Source organism: Nuphar pumila, chromosome 4 (genome assembly GCF_984573655.1).
Source record: "Nuphar pumila chromosome 4, dmNupPumi1.hap1.1, whole genome shotgun sequence".
NCBI classification, from domain to species: domain Eukaryota; kingdom Viridiplantae; phylum Streptophyta; class Magnoliopsida; order Nymphaeales; family Nymphaeaceae; genus Nuphar; species Nuphar pumila.
Genome location: NC_143252.1, coordinates 132,281,274 through 132,302,010, shown reverse-complemented (window position 1 = coordinate 132,302,010; position 20,737 = coordinate 132,281,274). Strand labels below are relative to the sequence as shown.

General features: G+C 37.4%; 2 protein-coding genes across 3 annotated transcripts in view; both read right to left on the bottom strand.

The window, feature by feature from the left end:
• Nucleotides 1–4,045, bottom strand: part of LOC149841106 (uncharacterized protein At4g37920) — a 36,023-nt gene extending 31,978 nt beyond the window's left edge. Inside the window, exons 1-2 of the mRNA XM_090004667.1 lie at nt 3,816–4,045; nt 3,257–3,693 (exon numbers count right to left, since the gene is read on the bottom strand). Of these exons, the coding sequence (XP_089860793.1) occupies nt 3,257–3,693; nt 3,816–3,990 (612 nt within the window). The 5' untranslated portion in view covers nt 3,991–4,045. The remainder of the gene's footprint in view (nt 1–3,256; nt 3,694–3,815) is intronic.
• Nucleotides 4,046–6,623: 2,578 nt separating this feature from the next.
• On the bottom strand, nt 6,624–20,486 carry LOC149841105 (uncharacterized). Of its 2 annotated transcripts, none has more exons than XM_090004665.1 (5): nt 20,367–20,486; nt 18,815–18,980; nt 12,304–12,355; nt 12,154–12,220; nt 6,624–6,975 (listed from the first exon to the last, which is right to left on the bottom strand). In XM_090004665.1, the coding sequence occupies exons 2-5, from the start codon at nt 18,968–18,970 to the stop codon at nt 6,885–6,887; spliced, it is 366 nt and encodes a 121-aa protein (XP_089860791.1). In that variant the 5' UTR covers nt 18,971–18,980; nt 20,367–20,486; the 3' UTR covers nt 6,624–6,884. The 2 variants fall into 2 exon arrangements, with proteins under 2 accessions (XP_089860791.1, XP_089860792.1); XM_090004666.1 differs by lacking the exon at nt 20,367–20,486 and adding an exon at nt 20,298–20,360.
• Between the last annotated feature and the right edge of the window lie 251 nt (nt 20,487–20,737).

The following is a 20,737-nucleotide window of genomic DNA, read 5'->3' as shown; positions in this document are numbered from 1 at the left end:
GGTTTATCACTTCTTTTGAATCAGATGATTTCCACGCGAATGCTGGCAAGGCTAAGACATATCCGGGTTCCTCAGGAAGCTCCTCTATGGGTCTCACTAGAGCTATGACATGCTCTGTGGTTGCTTGCGAGGGTGAGCGTTCCTGAACATGATTTTCTACTGCGACTTTCAACTAGTAGAGTGCCTTCCAAAGGTGAAATTCCCAACAGTGACGAGGGGATCTGAGAGAAATTTATCTCTTCGTTCTCACTTCTAGTTCCAGTATTCGAACTCGACTATGTGTTTCAGGTGTGACTTCTCTAACCATTGTGGGCATTCCATCTATTGGGCATACATCTGGATTGCAGCTTCGGGATAATACCCTTCAATGAATGGGGGGGTATCCTTTTTTGGATTTCGGCCCATGAGATTAGCTTAAGTCTTAGTTGATAGTAATGATCCAAATAGTATTGGGAATCATCTTTCTCAAAGTCCCACTTGACGGAGGCCAACCACGACCAATGTGTGGATTCAATCCTCTTATTGCGCCTTGGATCTTGACCCCATTTTTCCATTCCTGCCTTGCTTTCAAAGTGATCCATTTCTGAGTGAATTGGGACATGATTGGACTGGCCAGATTTTGCAGACCCTTTTCTTGACTTGCTCTGGTTGAAGGTGGCTACTTCTGCATCACGAAGATTCACATCCCGAAACAAAGATGTTAGTCCCTCAGGGCCTAATTCGGTCAGAATAACACTTAGATCTTTTTCAAGATTCAAAACTTTTCCTTGAACAAATTGGGGAGGACCTGTTAGCTTTCATGCTACCACTTTCCGCTTTCCTTACCATATCTTAGGCCTTCTCCTGAGTTAGTTTTGGTCACTCAGATGGGAATCTGAATCCCTTGATCATTTTTTTCCAACCCCATAAAGGGTCGGTATTCCATTTGAAGCATCATTGGCCACCCTTTTAGAAATTTAGCAAACTTCGGGTATTGCTGACATCTCCTAAGATCTGAGTCATCGATTCTCCCTGACAGTTTAAAGAATTTGGGCCTCTTGGAACAATCAATGGTGGCGACTTTGGACATCTCGCATGTACCGGATTCTATGTCTGCTAACGAGGATTCCTCCTTTTCCCAAATGGAGGGGATGTCCATTGATATATCCAGACAAGGAATTATGGGTTGAGCTAGTCGAACAATTGGATCATCGGTGAAAATCACAACATGATCCTTTCAAGGTATTTTGACGCACTTGTGATAGGTCGATGGCACTGCCTTGAGATCATGGATCCATGGTCGCCCCAGAAGCAGGTTATAGGAAGCGGGTATATCCACTACATCCCAATGACTCTTTTTTGCTTCCCTTTGTGCATAAATAGAAGGTGTAACCCTTCTTGTATGTTAAACTTGTTCTCAAGCATTCTCTTAAAAAGATCCTATATTTTTTATGTTTGTGTTTGGCCTATAAGTGACTTATGTAATTATAATCTTGTGTTGACCCATAAGATGTCCGTGTGCCATTTGCTATTGTGTTCTTGTATGCCCATAAGAAGCACTCCCTTATATTACTTTGCCCATTTCATTATAGCTACAAGACTCATACTTTCATATTACATAAACAAAAATATTATGGCAATAGTTGCACTCGATTTTCAATCGATTTCCACTCATTACTTGAGTGCCCCATTGCCATGCCAGATCATCTTATGTCATTTTTGTTGGAGTGTGGAGCTTGATTTCTACCTTAATATAAATCTTTAATTTTCATGGATCCAACACTGGTCTCTATACACCAAGTTACAAGCATAATTTAATTGATGAAGCTGGGTTCAAAGTGATGAGAAGCAAACCAGGAAGGCTCATATATGTAACAGCTACTAGCCTCATGTAAGGCTGAATGGAAATCTAAGCACCCATTGCATTAGAAAATTTCTCACTAAAGATATCTGATATAGCTGATGCTTCATATTCACATTATATTTTGGATCAGAAGGTGACTAACAGAGTAACAGTGTATAAAAAAATGGTCTGGTATGCAGTATAACTGCATTCTGCATGATATATTTGCTGTCATGTTAACCTTTATATGGAACAATGGAAGAAGCATGTTTGTGTTCCCTAAGAAATGGTTTTGCAGGCCCCCTACCTAAAAGTCATTTTGAGGGTAAAATGACAGCCAGCTACTCCACAGCTGAGTTAACAACCACAATTTCGTCTTAATTATCACCTCCATGATCATTGGAGGGAGATAAGTTAGAAGTGTCATGCTGCAAAATTTGATTTACGATGAAGCTCCATCATCGCAATAAGTATTTTTTGAGGCTTGCTAATTATTCTATGCCCTAGAAAGGAAGCAAGGAACGAACAGTATTCTTGAATCCAGCATTGTTATATCCTCCATAAAAGATTCTGGGTTGAGTTTAAGGAGCTCTACATCAGTACCACTACAATAATTGTTTCTTCTTCTTCTTCCTTTTGCACTAGAACCATTTCTCCCCTCCATGACCCCCATGATAAACATTGTTAGTAGGTAATACATCATTGCCACTGGCACTTGCATCTAATTCAGCTCTTCTCTTGCTTGGTAACAATGAATTCATAATACAACAACATAAGGTGCAATCTAGCAAATGTGAAATATCAGTGTAGTGCTAGTGACAACTTGTCATAAAGCTCTTGAATTCATCACCCATGTAAGGCATGATATACCTTACGTAAGAAAAACACCTGCAACTATGATTTTTACAGAGTCCAAGTGGGGATCCCAACGAAAATGGGTCTTGGGTCTTAATGAAAGTATCTCTCTGATATATGTGAAGAACCAATCCACTAGGGAACAAGATGACAAAGTGTACAAGTCATGGGTTGTAGTGGGTCCATCACACTTGTTACACTTTTGAGAGACAGACCATACTTACTTGGTCTCCAATTTGGGCAGTGGATCACGACCTACAATGTAGCATGTCAAGCGTACCGAAATCCTTTTCAGTTCAATAAACCAGCAACCCGAGGCCTTTGGGCCTCGCGACCCATGACTTGCAACCAGTGGATCTGGTGGCCACGAGATAGATTGAAAAAGAGACTGCACTACGTCAAAATAGAAACCTTCCTAGATTGCGGTTACACAATTGATCGCTAGAAAAGTTAAGGGGAAGAAAAAAAAAGTTAATCAATAAACAAACTTGGCAAACACTTCTTTCATGCTTCTAACGAAAAAATCTATGCAGCTATGACTGAAACCATCCAGTAGAACTGGTGAACACTTAAAATTACCTCTTTCAACTTCCTCGCAAGCCGATATAGCTTTTGCTTCATATCAGGATCACAGTCGGCATCAGCTCTTGATTGACAACGGCCATAAAAATGTTGTCTGATATCACTCCATTGCCTGCTGAAAGCAAGCAATCTCCTCCAGTCCGCTGTCGTCGTCTTGTCAACCATGAACACTTCAATTAGCTTGTCGCACACTCTAATCATTGTCTGGTCAGAAGAAGAATCAAAATATCCCTTATCCCCAAATTCAGCCTGCCCATCTTCTCTATCGTCGTGTTCATCAAAATCGTTCCGGAACTGTGCAACATCACTAGATTGTGAATCAAAAGTCTCTCCTTCCGTTAAGCTTGTTGGTGCTACTGTTACATCATCCGAAACTGCCCCAGAACATGATTTCCTTACCAAAACAGATGGAGCCAACCAAAACGAACGGGAACCTGACAACAGCCACATATCAACAAAAAGAAGCAGAATTTTGGATAAGTAGAGACGACCAACTACTGTCTAGGAGAAGAATGGCAGATGAGGGAAATTATTATCACAGCAAATGAAAGAATACCTGGGGTTTTGGTGGGGATGAAGAAGCGAGCGGGGTTCCTCTTGAAAGATGAAGATGAGATGGGTGGTGCAGGAAGATGGGAAGACCCACGGGATGAGAAGGCGAGGGCGGCGGGCCTGGGACGCAACGGCGGGGTGAGGGAGAGGAAGAGGTTGAAGGAAGCGGCAGCCTCCATCGTCGGCGATGGACGGTGGGAGAAGCGGCGGCGGCAAGTCGATTCGACTCCGAAGTTTGTAACCACTCACTAGTGCCGGGAAGGAAATAGCCCGGAACGCAACTTTGATCCTAACGTCACAAATATCGCCGATTTTTTTTTCTTAAAATCGTATCTGCCTTATTTTAATGTTTCTCTAGAAAAATCTTGCATTGATAAGTGGTAAACGATCCAAACGAACCGAGCATAGGGTGTTCAAGCTTAGTTTGCTTCTTGTGTCGAGCAGAACCGAGCTTGAGCTCATGAAGAACCCGAGCTAAACGAGACGATCACTAGCAAGCTCATTTAAAGAAGATATATTTTTAAAAGTTAAAAACAATAGAATTCGAACAGTAAACCCATTAAGCCAAGCTCAAACTAGTTCATTTACAAAATAAATAATTGTTTCATACTTATAAGTAATAGGATTTGAGCTTTAAAATTATTGCTTCCAGGCCAAACACTTCAATAGTCTTCATTTTACAATATAAAATATATTTATTATTAACAAACGAGCCAACACGAACATTGGTTGTTCGTGCTCAAGCTTCTTTGTTTTTTGATAAGCAAGCTGGGGTTAGGCAGACCCCTACCAGATATCTCTTAAGCCCCATGTGGCAGAGGGATTGGAACCTGGGCCTTCAGCTTGGCACAAGACCCCGCTTACCACATGGGATACCACCTCAGTGGTTCTTCATGCTCAAGCTTGTCAAGCCTACATCACGACCATGAACCGAGCCACGAGTGGCACATCTTGTTTCCCATCCTTAATTGTGAGTTTTATAGTATTATGTTATTACCATGAAAATGTAGAAACTGTTGGAGGAAAAAAACCAAGAGTAGCCAAAGCAATTCTCTTTCTACGTGAATTTAAAAAAAAAATCAACAAACACTTGATAAAGACAATCACAAAACTCCAACTATATAAAAAAGATTGCTTGAATTTATCGACTGAGCTTCATATTTCATCAAACTTTCTTTCAACCATTTTGTACTAAACAACCTAGGTTATTTGGCATTCATGGGTATTTTTCAGTTCAAATGAGGTATTTTCCACGTGTGCGTTTATATACTAGTTTCTTTATGTTGGAGTACCATGTTACATATTAATCTCTGTTTTTGAAGGTGAATTATGGATTCCATGGGGAGCCTCTGTTATGCTAAGAACACAAATTGATGATGGAGTTATCCGTCATTAAATATTTAGCATTTGAGATAGTAAAACCATGGCAAGAGTACAGCCAATTGCTTCAGAACCTATAAATTTCTTAAAAACAGCCAAAAAGTAGGTATTGCAAAAATCTGAAGAGGATTGGAGTGTTTGGCCTGTAAGCAATAAGTTTAAAGTTCAAATCCTATTGCTTAAGTGTTTTAAACAATTATTTATTTTGTAAATGAGCTAGTTTGAGCGTAGCTTAGTAGGTTTAGGGTCCATAATATATTGTTTTTAACTTTTAAAAAATATGTTTCTGTAAATGAGCTCACTTGTACTTGGCTTATTTAGCTCAGGTGTTTCATGAGCTCAAGCTCACTCAGCTCGACACCGTAAATGAGGCAAGTTTGAACACTCTAATTCAGTTTGTTCGGCTCATTTACCAGTGCTACTCCCAGCCCAGACATAAGACACCTTTTTCGTTTGGGTTTTTTACAGAGAGATGTACTCAAGTCTCTGTTTGGGAGCATTGAATTGGAGGCGTCTTGCAGTTTCTCCCACTGCCGTTTGGAAGCAGTGGTGTTGCCAAATCGCTGCACTGGGAATGGATTTGGCAGCCCCAACACTACATTTCAACTCCTCGGACCACATTTTGGCAACACTAGAAATGGTTTTTCTCTCTCAACGCAAGCTCCCAAATAGGGGTGGCAAAACCTGACACGACCCGCCAACCCAACCCGCAAACCCACCAACCCGTCGACCGACCAACCCGACCCGCCAACCTGACCCGCCAACCTGAGAACCCGTTTACCCGACCCAACCCATTTATTAAATGGGTTGGCGGGTCGTGTCGGGTTACCCGTTTATTAAACGGGTCGGGTTCGTGTTTGCCACAGCCGACCCGTTTAATAAACGGGTCGGGTTCGGGTTGAGGTATGCTGACCCGCCAACCCGTCGGGTCGACCCGCCAACCCGTCGGGTCGACCCGCCAACCCGACACGATTGCCACCCCTACTCCCAAACAGAGGCCAAAAGGTGTCCTTGATTCCTAGTTTTGACGATATTAATAATTTTCGGACAAAAAAGGGACACCATGCAGATCATCCCATTTTCGTATTGCTTTGCTGACTTTTTTTTAAGAAAAGGTAAAATATTATTATCAGCAAATAAAGCAACAGGATAACATTTTCTTAACCGCCATCATTTTTTTTTAAGACAACCATTCTATTTTGGTCCTAGCTTTGTGCATACCCACGTTAGTTATAACATTCATTCCCTAGATATAGCTCTCCTTGAACATCCGCATGTGGTGCTAAATCACATGTATGTTTTCTTAAAATCATCTTTAGTTATCATATGGTCACTAATAAATTTAACATAAACTCTCTCTCTCTCTCTCTCTCTCTCTCTCTCTCTCTCTCTCTCTCTCTCTCTCACACACACACACACACACACACAGGAATCAAGACAAAATCATAGCCTAAATATAATAGGAAAGACTAACAACCCTTAGTATTCCTCATGTTACTTTCTCAGTCTCACATCAGAACAAAAAAAATGGACTCGGTAGCAGAATGTAGCAAAATATGCAAACTGCGTTAGGGAAGAAGATACTTCACGCTCAAAATTATAGTAGTCATTTCTTCCACTCCTTGAAGCTTAAATACAACCTGACATTTTTCAAGGGCAGCACATGAACTAGCTTTTCGATCGTTGTATCAATTCAATATCGCTTTGCTTTCAACTCAGCTTTTCCATGAACCATGACAGAAAGCATATTAATCTCATAAAGAAATGCCAATGAAAACAGGAAGCTGCATTGAAAGTGTATCACAGAATCAGAACTGGTAACATAGAACATGTACCATTATCAGAAACCTATAACTATCCAAACAAAATATCAGGAAGAGATCATAAGCCATCATTTTCAATCCATCAACTGATTCTTTTTAAAAAAGATTGGCAGAAAGCAAAACTAGACCTTCTACTTAAAACATAGCAAATAAATTGGTCAAAACTCTGTTTACAAGTCAATGGCCTCTCATGTCTGAAGAACAGTATATGAAGTAGACCTCTATCAATGTGAAAGTCCCTATGGCGTATTTGCTTACAGATGTGAATTCAACATTGCATCGGACATGAAGATAAAGTGCAAGTTTTTGGAGTAAACTTTTGCAAAACCACAAAAAATGTAATAGCGCCTATAGTGAGTTTTACCATGCCATAGTGCCAAATTATGTAACAGAGTATCAATATCAATAGATATAGGGCAGGTTATACTCAAAACTGTATGAAAAATATTTGCTAAGATGAAAATTTAAACATTGGAATTTATTTCACACAATATTTCCCATCGGATCCTCTTAGATCAAACAGAGAGAGAGAGATGGTGGTCATCACTTGCACATTTATGGAAATGCCCTTCAATTTGGTATTCTTGAAGTAGATGATGATCGATGGGATGTATTAAATCAAACACACAATGGCACTTCATGCCAAAGAACTTCCTACATTGTCACCAAGAACAAACTAGGTCCATGCAAACATAACATAATATTCTTGAAAACTACCGATTCCTATACACGTGAGATAATTTTGATGCATTCTTCTCAAATATAACATTCCTAATGTGCTCATCTGAGAGAGAGAGAGAGAGCATTCATGATGCTCCTCCTAATCTACATCACAAATGCTGGCGATGTTTATGTACGACAGTTTCATAGCAAAAGTTCATAAAGCAGTAAAACCCCCATAAAATTGTGATATTTTCAAAGTATCACCTTTTCCAAAACTTTAAAAAATTATTGTGATACTAACTTCATTAAAATTTTCTCATATTTTTATTTTATTTACCATTTTATATATGTTTTGCAATTCTTAAATTTTATGTATGCCAAGATTTTTTCTATTTTTTTAGTTTATTGATAAATTTTCCTTAGCTTACAGAATCCTGATAGCAGGATCTGTGACATTGCTCCTAATATAGTTTCAGTACGTCACCTCCCAAGATATTCCTACCAGATCCACATCCAACTTTCATCGCTATGTCAAAAAGGAAATAGGACCAGGAAACAGTAGCAAGTAGCAACTCATTGGATAGCCAAAGAGAACCTCCTAGGATTTTCCACAATGGTGAATGCCGAAATGATAAGTGACATTAATGTCATACGCTGATAGAAGCATTATAAGGCATGAGGCATCTTCGATTGGCTGTAATATGAAGTAAACACAAGCACACAGTAGAGTGGAGGGCCAAAGCTCTCAATTGTCTTATTGATAATACGAAGATGTACAAGAGAGCCAAACCTCTTAAATAGGCTTACACTACAAGGAACATTACAAAGGCTGAAATACCCCTAGAAAGATAAGAACAAGAAAGACAATAAAAAAAGAATTATGTAGAAAACAAGATATAACAAATATAAAATACAAATTATACCCCAAAGACACAACCTACTCACTATTTTAACAAGGCATGCATGATTACAATGCACACATGACAAATATACTGCTCCAATGAAACTTCTAGCCTAATTGCTCAAATGGGCAGAACCAAACAGTCTCATGGGCAATTGCATATGATCTAGATGTCTGCCAACCACTCTCTCTCTCTCTAGAGAGAGGGTGGACAGTTGCAGGCCATCTGATCTACAAAAACAGACAATCCACAAGGCACAAACTATATATAACTAGTTGTATTTAACATTAGCTGCATTCAACTAATTGAAATGACCAAAATACACTTAAAAGTAATGGTATTTTTTGTGAATACATTAACACTTTTTGGGGTAAAAAAAGTAACTTTTACTTTTCAAAATCAAATTTGTAAAGTAGACCTTTTATTTTAAAAAAATGATTTGAGTTTTTGTTTCTCTCCAAATCGGAAAGACTGATGTTACCCAAAAATTTTACCATGCATTTTCAAAACTGCCATCACTTTAGAGGTTTTGGACATTTCAATCAATCGAATGCAATTAATGTTAAACACAACTAGTTTGATGTTAGATAAACCTGTACATATATATAAACATTAGCAATATCCAACTGACTGAAATAACCAAAATACCCTTAAGCAATTACATTTTGAAGACACACAGCATAAAGTGACTCTTGTTTTGTGGAATTGAAAAATCACACTTTTCAAAAAGGGACAAAGTGTACTTCTGTAATGTAAATCTAAAATCGGAATTTTTTTTGCTCTAAAAGTAACCTGTATTTTAAAAAATCTCATTGGTTTTAAAGGTCTTGTGGTCATTTCAATCAATTGAATGCTGTTTACATTAGTATAAAAGGTTAACATTAGATAAACCCATATGTTTGTGTGAGTTATACACAACTCGAGTTTGACATGCATGTCCAAATTTCTTTTGAAAAATAGGACGGAGAGACACAGATTTCATGAATTTTTAATCCATAAAAGATATTTTGACATTTTAATATACAAAATGTACCTTTTTATTGAAATATTAATAAAAAGTATTAAAATAATGTTTGTATGTGTCAGGGACTCAGGGTTGTGCTGGCACATCATAGTGTGTCTGACTAGTGTCACCCATGACACACCCCCAAATGGCATGTCACTGTGACATAGTTTTCCAGAGCAATCAGGCCTTATTGATCTAGTAGAAGCCATACCAATCACCTATTACATATAAGTTGCAAAAACATATAGTTGATAATGCTTTTCTGTATTAAAAGGTTACTATCGTGGTAATGTCAAGTCACATTGGAAAAGAAAATTCCTTGGATGACATTTTTGAATAAAAGACCATCAAAGAGTTCCTATAAGGCTCCTTCCGAAAGATGCATTTGAAAGGCATAGGAGGGTTTTGATCATTGTAAAATAGAAGGGAATACAAAATGTGGATTTTGTAACTATATCGTCTCCAGAGAGTTATGTGGAGTCTCATTGTCATTGTATAAAGACAGGCTAAAGTTCTTCGTATCCAAAACCCTTACTTTGATACCCTCCCCCTTAAAATAAGCTAAGTGATTTTGACTACAAATCCTCATAAACTGCCTCCTCGCAAATAGAGCAGATTATCATTTATTACATCAAATTTTATGGGGTACATAAACCTTTAGACACATAGGTGTGAGATATGCACTAACCACCACCAGGACAAAAAGGTGAAAATAATTATCTAATCATGAATGCTCTTGCAACTAGTCAAGAACAACAAGAAATGCTTAGACAGCCAAAGCAAACCTCAATATCAGAAGACATTTATTGCAATATTACATGGGATCAAAATAAACTTTTAGAAGCTTGGAAAAGGAAAGTGATTATAACATATCAACACTATCCCCATAAACAAAAATTTGCAAAAGCAACCCAGAGAGCAAGTGCTTAACGTTATTCATTTGAAACTCATTCAACAATATTTATGTCATGATACAGAACACTATGATGGTACTATTCTGTATATATATATATATATATATATATATATATATTCACCATCAGTACCCAGAGTACCAGTCACCAACAGTTTTTCTTTTTTTGAAAGGCAAGCTGGGGTTAGGCAGACCCCTACCAGTTACACAACATACCATTGGGTTTTGAACTTGCAATGTCCCAACACATGGTGACGCACTAACAGCTCCTACCAAACAAGCGGAGCCCCCCGTTGGTCAGTCACCAACAGTTAAGAGTATTAACAACGTATACAGTAATTTCACCAAGGGAAGCGACAGTGAATGTTATTCAAGAATCCAGACAAGAAAACACAAAAACCAAACAAGATATGTACAGAACTCCTCAACAAGATGAGTACACTACAGTCTTCCATTATTAATCTAATGAATCAATTGATACTATTAAAATGATCCCTTGCATGATTAGAAAGATAACCTCTAGCGTTGACCATGACAATCAAGCTGCTCTATTGAGATCACACAATCCTAAATTCTGAGGAAATATGAGGCACTAAGTTTGGGCATTGGTTGAGAGTAAATGGGATGGAAAAAATAATGTTTATTTCAATAGTTACGACCAAGGTTGTAAGTATCGTATCGTTACCCGTATCGGTCAGGCCCAAAGTAAAACTGCATCATATTGTACCGTATCATAAACGTATCGTAGTTTTTTAATAAAGAATTTCTAAAAAAACCAAAAAAATCAAGAAAATCAGAAAAAAAATAACAAAAATTCTAAAAAAATTATAACACATGCAACAATGATGAATTGCACAAAATACAACCATAAAATCACATTTATGTCTTTATGAGCTACATAAAGACATCATCAAACATCAACTAATATAGAATCATAGATAATATTGCATGCATATCTCACAAAAACAATGCCACAAGACTCATATTTTCATATCATTTAAACAAAAATAAAATAACCAAGTCTGTGAAATACGATTAAAAAATGGCATGTATATGATACGATACAGGGGCTGTATCGTACGATACACCCGGTACAGATACAATACACACCCTTATTGAGATATGGGTGTGTATCGTATCATTTTCCCCCAAAGTAATGATATGTATTGTACCATATCATACGATACTTACAACACTAGTTACGACATCTATCAAAAACAGTAAAAATTCCATAGGCAATGACTGCAACAAACTGTGCCACTAATACAACTTTCCTCAAAAAGCAACCAGCTTCCAGTAAGTGTGATAATATGTGAAGGAATTAACATCCAACAAGGAAAAAGACAATGTTATATCCAAGAAGTCAAAAAACAAAACACAAAAAGCAAAAAAACAGGGTCAATTTCAAAATCCTTCATTGATCTAGTGAACAAACAAGTGCAAGATTGATAGCACTACTCTAGAATCATAATGACATCAAGCATCCTCTAGAGGCCAATCATTAATTTCTTTTATAAGAATATTTTCTGCAATTCATTTATGAATATATGCGACAATATAACCATAAATTTCATACATCAGAGAATGGTCCGACACAAAGACAGAAGCACCATAAGATTAAAAATGAAAAAGGAGTATGAATGTCTCAGAATTACCATGTTGTTATACAAACACGATGAACAGTGCCAGCAGCAATAAGTGCAACAAACTCTGCTAGAATCACTGCAAAATCATTAGAAAACTTAGATATGATACCATAAAAACAGATATAACACAGGAGAAGAGAAAAAACATTCTGCACCTACCAGCACCCCAGCCGGTTCGAATGCCACATGATTCCTGGAAGTTTCCAATAAACTACAAGACATACAAACCAACATAAAATCTCATATGAGTTAAAAGCATGAGATTCACAAAAAAATAATAATTTACCAATCAGAGACACTACATTACATCGTATAATGTATCTCTCAGATGTTCCATTAAGTTCAGAAAGAGATAGCCAAGAACCAGGATCTCATGAACATGGTGGTGGTAGTAAATAATTTCCAAGAGAGTAGGCAAAAAGAAGACTGACATAAAGCATGGAAGTTTTAAATTTCCTACTATGGATGCTCTCTTCCTGTTATTACCCATATGGTTAGCTATTACTCAATGTCTACTACACAATATCAGAATTGCAATTTTATTTCATTCTGTACAGTTTTGGCAATGTTGCTTCCCTTCTATATTTTTAGTTTCCTTTTTTATTGTACATCAGAGGGAAAATTGACCAAGTTAATAAGCAGTAAGCACAAATGCAAAGAGAGCAATAGAGATGTATGCCTGCATTGCATGCCACCTCATGTGTGTGTTTATGTGTATACATATGCCTGTTGCTGCACCCCTACATTATCCAGGTAACATGGTCTTAAATGGACAAACAACCATACACTCTCTTCAAGCAAAAATGTCTAAACACTGGACCATCTTGGTCTCAGCATGAAAAGGACTATGATAAAAGACATGGCTAAACATGACAAAAATGAAAAATCAGATATTCACGCTTTATCGACAGGCCATGTACAAAGGAAATAGCATATAAGAATAATCAATAAAACACATTTGAGTAATACTATCATGGTCAATTTCCCAGAAAATATACCCATGGTGGTATGGAAAAATTACATTAAACAACGACATAAACATAAAGATAGTAAATATGGAGAATGAAAGAAAAGAACAATGACTCAAGTTGTTCAACATTTTAGTTCCCGTTAAATCAATGATATTCATGTCAGTCTACCAACACTTCCCCACACCATTATCTCATAGTTGCTCATAGCAATCATATAATTTCATGGATATTATTACAAAAAGAAGTCATATGTATTGTATAATATAATATAATTGATCATACTATCACACTGACATAAGGTATAGCACACTGTGCATTATAGCAATACAAATTTACTGCATGTTATCAGTGTACATTGCATGATACAAAGGGAGTGTCACATTATGCCATGTAATGCACCCTATATGATACAAATCAACTCCTTTCCATTTCATGATCCAATTATTTTTTCCCACTTTTTAGCGTAAAAGGAATCACTTTTGAACCATTTTTACATCCAAAACTTTTTTTAACATTTCCTCCACCGATCTAGCTTGATTTCTTCCTCAAATCTTGAGATTTTCATGATTTACCCTAATCCAACCTAGAGAGCCTGAAGCAAAAACTTAAAAGGATTTGCCATAATTATACACATAGGTGCTAGATTTTTGTGCAAGATCTCTAAATTTTTACTTGATTCAACTTAAGGAAGGTTATATTTATGCAAACGATGTTCAATCAACATTTCATTTTTAGAGGTAGAAAAGATCAAAAACCTGAAGAGGTTGATCTACATTATTTGAAGGGGTTTTGTTATAAACGTCTTATTTTCTTCAAACAATGGCATTAAAAGACCCAACTTGGTTAACCATTGTGAGTATTGTCAAAGGGAGTTCTATGGAGGAATGTCATGAATGAAGCATCATTTGGCCAACAAAAGGCCAAATGTTGCCTCATAACTGATAGAGGCAAAAAAACGACAAATTGAACAACTTATTTCAGGAAAAATGAAAAGAAAATAAATTGTAAAAAATTGAAGACCAAAATATGTCTACATTATAGGAGGAGGTGACTCTAAGGATGTTGAGGTAGGAGGGATTGCTGGAGATAGTGTTAATGACCCTCATGAACAAGACGTAAAAATTCAACAGAAAAAAAGCAAAGGCATAGCTTAATATGGTGAGGCATACGTGTACCACCAGTAAGGAGAAGGGAAGGAGCTCCCTCAAAAAGAGTGTTTAGAAACCCTGGGTGGGGAGTTGCCAAAAAAAAAGTTGCAAGTAATCTAATAGATGTTTTTCTATGGCTTCAAAACAAATGATTGAGCAGACTTTGAAGTTGCATATTATGAGACTTGCACGCCATTTAATGCAAGAAATACTTTTCAATTCATCTAATGTAATTACAAGCATAGGGGCCTTGGTGTTATGATGCCCTCATAACATGCATTCTGGGAAAGAATTTAAATGCAATAGTGCACTGAGCACAAGAAGTCTAGGAAGATTACAAGCTGATGGTAGACAGGTGGATGAAGAATAGACAATATTTCTACTTACTAGGTAATCTTTTTTTTTGGTCTCATGTCCTAATGGAGTAATGCCTATGTCACATAGAAGCAGGCGCAGATGCAGATACAGGCGCAGGTGCAGAGGGTGTGTGTGTGCTTGTGCGTTTATGTATTTATCTATGTCACATGGGTGCGGGTACGAGTACGGGTACGGGTATGGGTGGGACACGAGTGCGGAGCAATTTCAAAAATTTTGGACACGGGGACACGGTTATATATATGTATATATATTTTAAAATATATATATATAACAATAATAAGACTCGGTCAAAGTTGTGCCCATTAGGGGACATGGCTATATATATATATACATAACAATAATAAGACTCGGCTATATATATATATATATATATATATATATATATATGAAAAAATACATAAAAAAAGATTGATTTTTTTTAGTTTTTATATGTCTTTTGCCCTAAAAAATTGATAAAAATAGACTAGGTCAAAGTTGACCGAGTCCAAAATGTGGACGGACTCGGCCCCAGTGCGTTGACCGAGCCCAACACTTGGTTGACCGTGTCCGCCCCGTGTCTGAAGCAACACCCGTGTTGAGGCGTGTCGACGCGGGTGCGTCGACCTTATAGCCGAGTCCATATGACTTAGGTATTTATGTATATTAACTGAGTCTGTTTTGGACAAAAATGGATCTTAGTGTGGTTCACTTGCGACATGGGTGTGTTGCCTGTTAGAATTGTCCATGTAACATAGATTAATGCTTTTGAAGTATACGATATTTCATATAGATTGAAGGCAATAAATAACTTGGATATTAAAAGTTGACACTGAAGGAAACATTTTTTTCCTTTTTATGTTATTTGAATAATAGGTTGCTTCTTAATGCACTATATTTGTTAGTTAAGAGCTATGTCATAGCGACATGCCCAAATGGGCCCGTGTTATGGATGAGATGCTCAGACACGAAGTCTGACACGTTTTAGTGCGCAGCACATTGATGACACGCTCCAAAACGTGTTTGAGTCTGTCTCAAACATTGCAGATAAAAAATAAACTTTTGAGAAGAAAAGGTCCTCTACTTGTCTAGAGAGAGAGAGAGATGTCATCTTGGAAAACATGATTTCATTTTTTATTTCTTGCATTGTCCCTTGAAAATTGAAAAATACTCATTCATCCTCTTAAAAAGAGAAAAAGTAATCAGTTTGATCTCTTAATAATGAAGGTCACTATGGTAATTTGGCTTGTGATATAACCTGAGTTAAAAGACAATATTAAATGTAGACTCATGTTTGACAGTTTCCAGAAAAAGTTTGGCCCATATTTGGAAGTTTAGAAATGTGAGGCCTATATTTGGAATTAAGGGCAAAAGGTTGTCCCCTAAATGAAATTTTCCCTACTTTTTTATCAATTACGTTATTACATTATGGTTTATTAGAGAGTCAACCCAATAAATATTACAAAAATACCCTTTAGGTGGGTGATATAATATTTTATACCAATTATATTATTAATATCAACATGCTTTCATAAGTATTAAATCAATGTTGTAAGCAGGGTTACCGGAAGCGCCTAGCTAAAAGGGGAAGCGCACTTCCCCGAAGCGCGCTTCGGAAGCGCGGAACGTCGCGCTTCCGAAGCGTGGGGGGAAGCGTCCCCCTTTTTTGGGAAGCGCGTCCCCCTTTTTTGGGAAGCGCGCTTCCCTTTAATGGGGGACGCGTTTCCCTTTAATGGGGGACGCGCTTCCCTTTAATGGGAAGCGCGCTTCCCCCTCGCTTCCCCACGCTTCCCCCTCGCTTCCCCTATTTTTTTCAATTTTTTTGTAAATTTTATTTTTTATTTTTATTTTTTTCGCTTCCCCCTCGCTTCCGAGACGCTTCCTATGTCGCTTCCGAGACGCTTCCTAGGTCGCTTCCGAGACGCTTCCCGAATCGCTCCTAAGTGGTCCCACGCTTCCCCGCTTCCTAAAATTTTGAAAGTGCCTCGCTTCCCGCTCCCGCTTCCCGTATCGCTTCCCGCTCCCGCTTCCTCAACTGGCAACCATGGTTGTAAGTATCATACCATATTGTACGATATGGTTCGATACATATCGTTACTAATGTATCGTACGATACAGCTTTGGCACACTTTAAAAATGACCAAACTTGTTTTTTATTTTTTGGGTTTTAAAGAAATCTTGAGGGCCGACTTCCACATTTGTGTAGAGGCCATTAGAGGGGTATCCACGCACCCTAGGAGCTATGTCACACGGACTCGGCTAGGGAGGTGCCGCACCCGAGTCGACACGCCCCGACACGGGTGCGGCTTCAGACTCGGCCTGGACTCTGCCAACGCCGAGTTAGAATCGGTCAACGAGTCGAGGCCGAGTCCGTCCATATTTTGGACTCGGTCAACTTTGACTGAGTCCAAAAATGTTAATTTGTCCCTAAGAAAGATTACAGACAGTGGACAGTGCTATGCAGAGTCACAGACTGTGTTGTGTCTGTGCACTTTTTAAAAAAAATTAATATATATATATATATAGCCGAGTCCCCGCGTCCAAAAATTTTAAAATTGCGCCGCACCCGTGTCGCACCCGCACCCATGTGACATAGCCTAGGAGTCATGAGAGCAATTTAGGGGTTGATCCATGCGCAAGGGAGAGAGCACGATTTGCTCAAATAAAAGTGCATTTCCACCATTTTTTCACTCAAGGAAGTGGGTTAAGATAAAAAAATCTCTATTATGAGTAAAATTACAAAATCACACTCCAAAAAAATTTTTCCTTGAGGACTCATGCCGATGAACCCCCACCTTACGGGCAGGACTGTTTCCCCCGTGCAACCCCCACCACTTTACGGTGAAGTTGGATCGACAAAAATTAGCGATTTATATCAAGGTAGAAATCAGGCTTCACACTCCTCCAACAAAGATGGCATAAGATGATCCGGCATGGCAATGGGGCACTCAAGTAATGAGTGAAAAATGATCGAAAATCGAGTGCAACTATTTTCATAATATTTTTGTTTATGTAATATGAAAGTATGAGTCTTGTAGCATGTTCTTAATTGCAAGATATTTAATATTTTGCATTGTTCTTGTAAGATAATTGATGTTTGATGATGTTATATGCAGCTCATAGAGACATAAATGCTTCATATGTGATTTTATGATTGTATTTTGTGCAATTCTTCAATGTTTCATGTGTTATGTTTTTTTTTTTTTGCTGTTTTTTTATATTTTTCATGATTTTTTTTGGAATTTTTGAACAAAATTTATTAAAATTTATGATTTTTTATGATACGATACAATACATATTTAATTTTGGGCCCGACCGATACGAGTAACGATACGATACTTACAATCTTGTATTAAATAAAAAAAAACTTTTTAAAGAAACAATACAAAATATTTCATATATATATATATATATTTACATATGTGTTGAAGTATCTTATTTTTGAAATTTTTTTTCGAACCAGTGTCATGTACACGAGTCACTTGCGTGTACGTACCCATATCATTGTGACATAGTTAAGAGTTTATGACTCACTATAGACGTCCCAACTTGTACTATAATTTGTTAGTTGTTATTTAATCATTGCATATCATTATCATATGCCTTGAATTAAAGTTTTGCACATAGGTTGGTCTAATGCTACCGTGTTAGAGCTTAAAAATATGCTTGTTGACTTTTCAAATTTTTTTTCTTAACTCTCTTATTTTAATGTTTTATCTTATTGGTGCAACTTATGATACAGCAGACACTTCCAATATGCCTTCCAGTATGATTTTCACAAAATTTCTATAATAGACAAACACATGTTGATAATTAAAAAAAAATGAACTAGTTAGTGCTTTGCTACGTTCACCCACCTATCAATAAAAACGTGGGTGATAGTGAAAGTGAACAACACCAAAAATAAAACAGAATGTCACTTAAGCAAGTTCTTTAACAAGTAAAAATATGTAAGTTCCTTAACAAATTTAGATACAACATCCTCTTACTCTAACTGATAACTATCTATTTGGAATGAATTGCACGGTAAAATAAAGCTCGCAATACATGGTATAGAGTGCAAGTTTCTCTAATGGAACCCATATATCAAATTAGTAGGGCAAACACCACAGAGAGAGAGAGAGAGGAAATAGAAATTTCATTCAAATTAAAAAATAAATAATGAAAAGGCAATCAAGAAAGTTTTAGATAGCTCACTGTTAGCAAGATAAGAAATAGGAGAGAGCTTGTAAAGCCTCCAAGTATTGTAAACAACTCTGAGGATGCCAGTTTTCCTCTATACATTTCCTGTAATGATAGTGCCACAGCAAAGAGGAAGAAGGAAGATAGCATTGAGTTTGTTGAACTTGCCATTCTCACCAAACTATAAATAACCATATGAAAAAAAAAGTGTTAGGAGTCTAGAGGTGACAGAAACTTATGATAGAACCAAGAACTTCAAAAGTTAAAATTTAGTTTCTCTTCTCCCCTACTGCGGCAACATAGGATACAAAAATTCAGCATACCATCTGTATAATAAGAAACAATGATAAAAAGCCAAAAACTAAAACAAATTTCTGTAAAATATTCAAGATTCAAACATTGGAAAATATAAGTCATCATTTAGCCATGCTATTGAGGCACAACAACTGACATCCTTTTGGATATGGGTCAGTGACATGTTTGCAATGCCACAAAATACAGCATGGGCAAAAACCAACAATCCTAATCCTTTATTAGTGACTCTGCATCTGCCACTACCATTGCTGGTAAAATACTGTCACTAATGTCACCAGCAACAAATCGGGTAACCACCACTAAAGGTACATATGTAAGGGAAATCATGAAAGCATTATAAATGGCAGATGTGGTTGCCACAAAGTGTTTAAGGCCTCTTTTCACTCACCACATATATAAGTGGCGGCAACCGAAGGTGAATTGAGAGGCGAACAGAAGACACCACTAAATATTTGAGTTTAAGCAAACACTAGATTGGGTCAAAGGCCAGGCGTTACATCCTAGTGTGTTTATAATCTGGCCTGGCTCTCCCCGATTTCCATCCTAATAATGCTACGTTATTTATGGAACTATCTCACCATGTACATCTGCCCTACTGTTCATGTTGATGCTAAAAGGACCCTCGAATTTGTACCTGAAAAGGAGCAAAACCCAGAAACACACATGCACACACATCGTATGTATCTGCTTCCTAATTGTGCACCATATCTAGTATTACTGTAAGTGCAAGTGAATGTATGTTAATTGGTCAATCTATTGCAGAGGTTCCTTGATCTATAGCATGCTTTACACAACAAAAAGATCCCTAACCTGTAAAGTAAAGCTGAATAACAAAAGAAAGATTACAGACAGGTGAAGTATTTTAGGATTTCTAACTGATACAGATGAAGCACTTAAGCCTATTTTCAACATTACAAAAAAACTGTGTGGCGAACACAGCAACATCGAAATCGGTAACATGGACAGGCTCTTCTATCATTTATTTCTTTTTATAGCAACAACAACACAATCAACTGAAGAAACACGAATATCATGTATTCATGCAAACAAATCTAAGATCTAACAGCTAATTCTAGAAAAGATCAAAAAACGAAGAATTTTGAGAGAGAGGGAGAGTGATCTAAACATGAAGAATTCAGAGAGAGAGAAACAGCAGGAAAATGAGGGAATACAGGAGACCCACTTTTTCGCGGCCAGGAAAAAAGGGGGTCGGCAATTCCCTTTTCCGACTGAAGAGAGAGAGAGAGAGTACCTGCCGGAGGGGGGGCTGTGTAAGAGGGTGAATGATGGGTTTCATGAAAACCCTGCTGCTTTGAGATGGAAACCCGGGTTTTCAGAAAACCCGAGTTTCAGCAAAATCGTGACTTTGCCGTGTTGATCCTGAAAATGGCAACTTCACTCGAGCGCGCCCTAATTGGAAAGGTTTCGTAAAGGCTCATTTTTGTAAAAAGATATTTTAACCTCTCTCTCTCATTCATTTTGTAAAAGATATTTTAATCTTTCTCTCAAAAGTCATGTTTGAAAGCTATAAAATGATACGAAAAATGCAAATAGGAAGGAAAAAATGGTAACTCTTTTAACCGTTCCAAACAAAAGAATTATCTGAAAGAAAAGTTTTTGCTA

Excerpts from the sequence above, each read along its gene's own strand:
- LOC149841105 (XM_090004665.1), bottom strand. The coding sequence starts at position 18,970 with ATGGCAAGTTCAACAAACTCAATGCTATCTTCCTTCTTCCTCTTTGCT. Across the intron at positions 12,356-18,814 it reads TATTTCTTATCTTGCTAACA|TTTATTGGAAACTTCCAGGA; the intron begins GTGAGCTATCTA and ends TATGTCTTGTAG. Across the intron at positions 6,976-12,153 it reads CGTGTTTGTATAACAACATG|CTTCCTGTTTTCATTGGCAT; the intron begins GTAATTCTGAGA and ends CTTTCAATGCAG.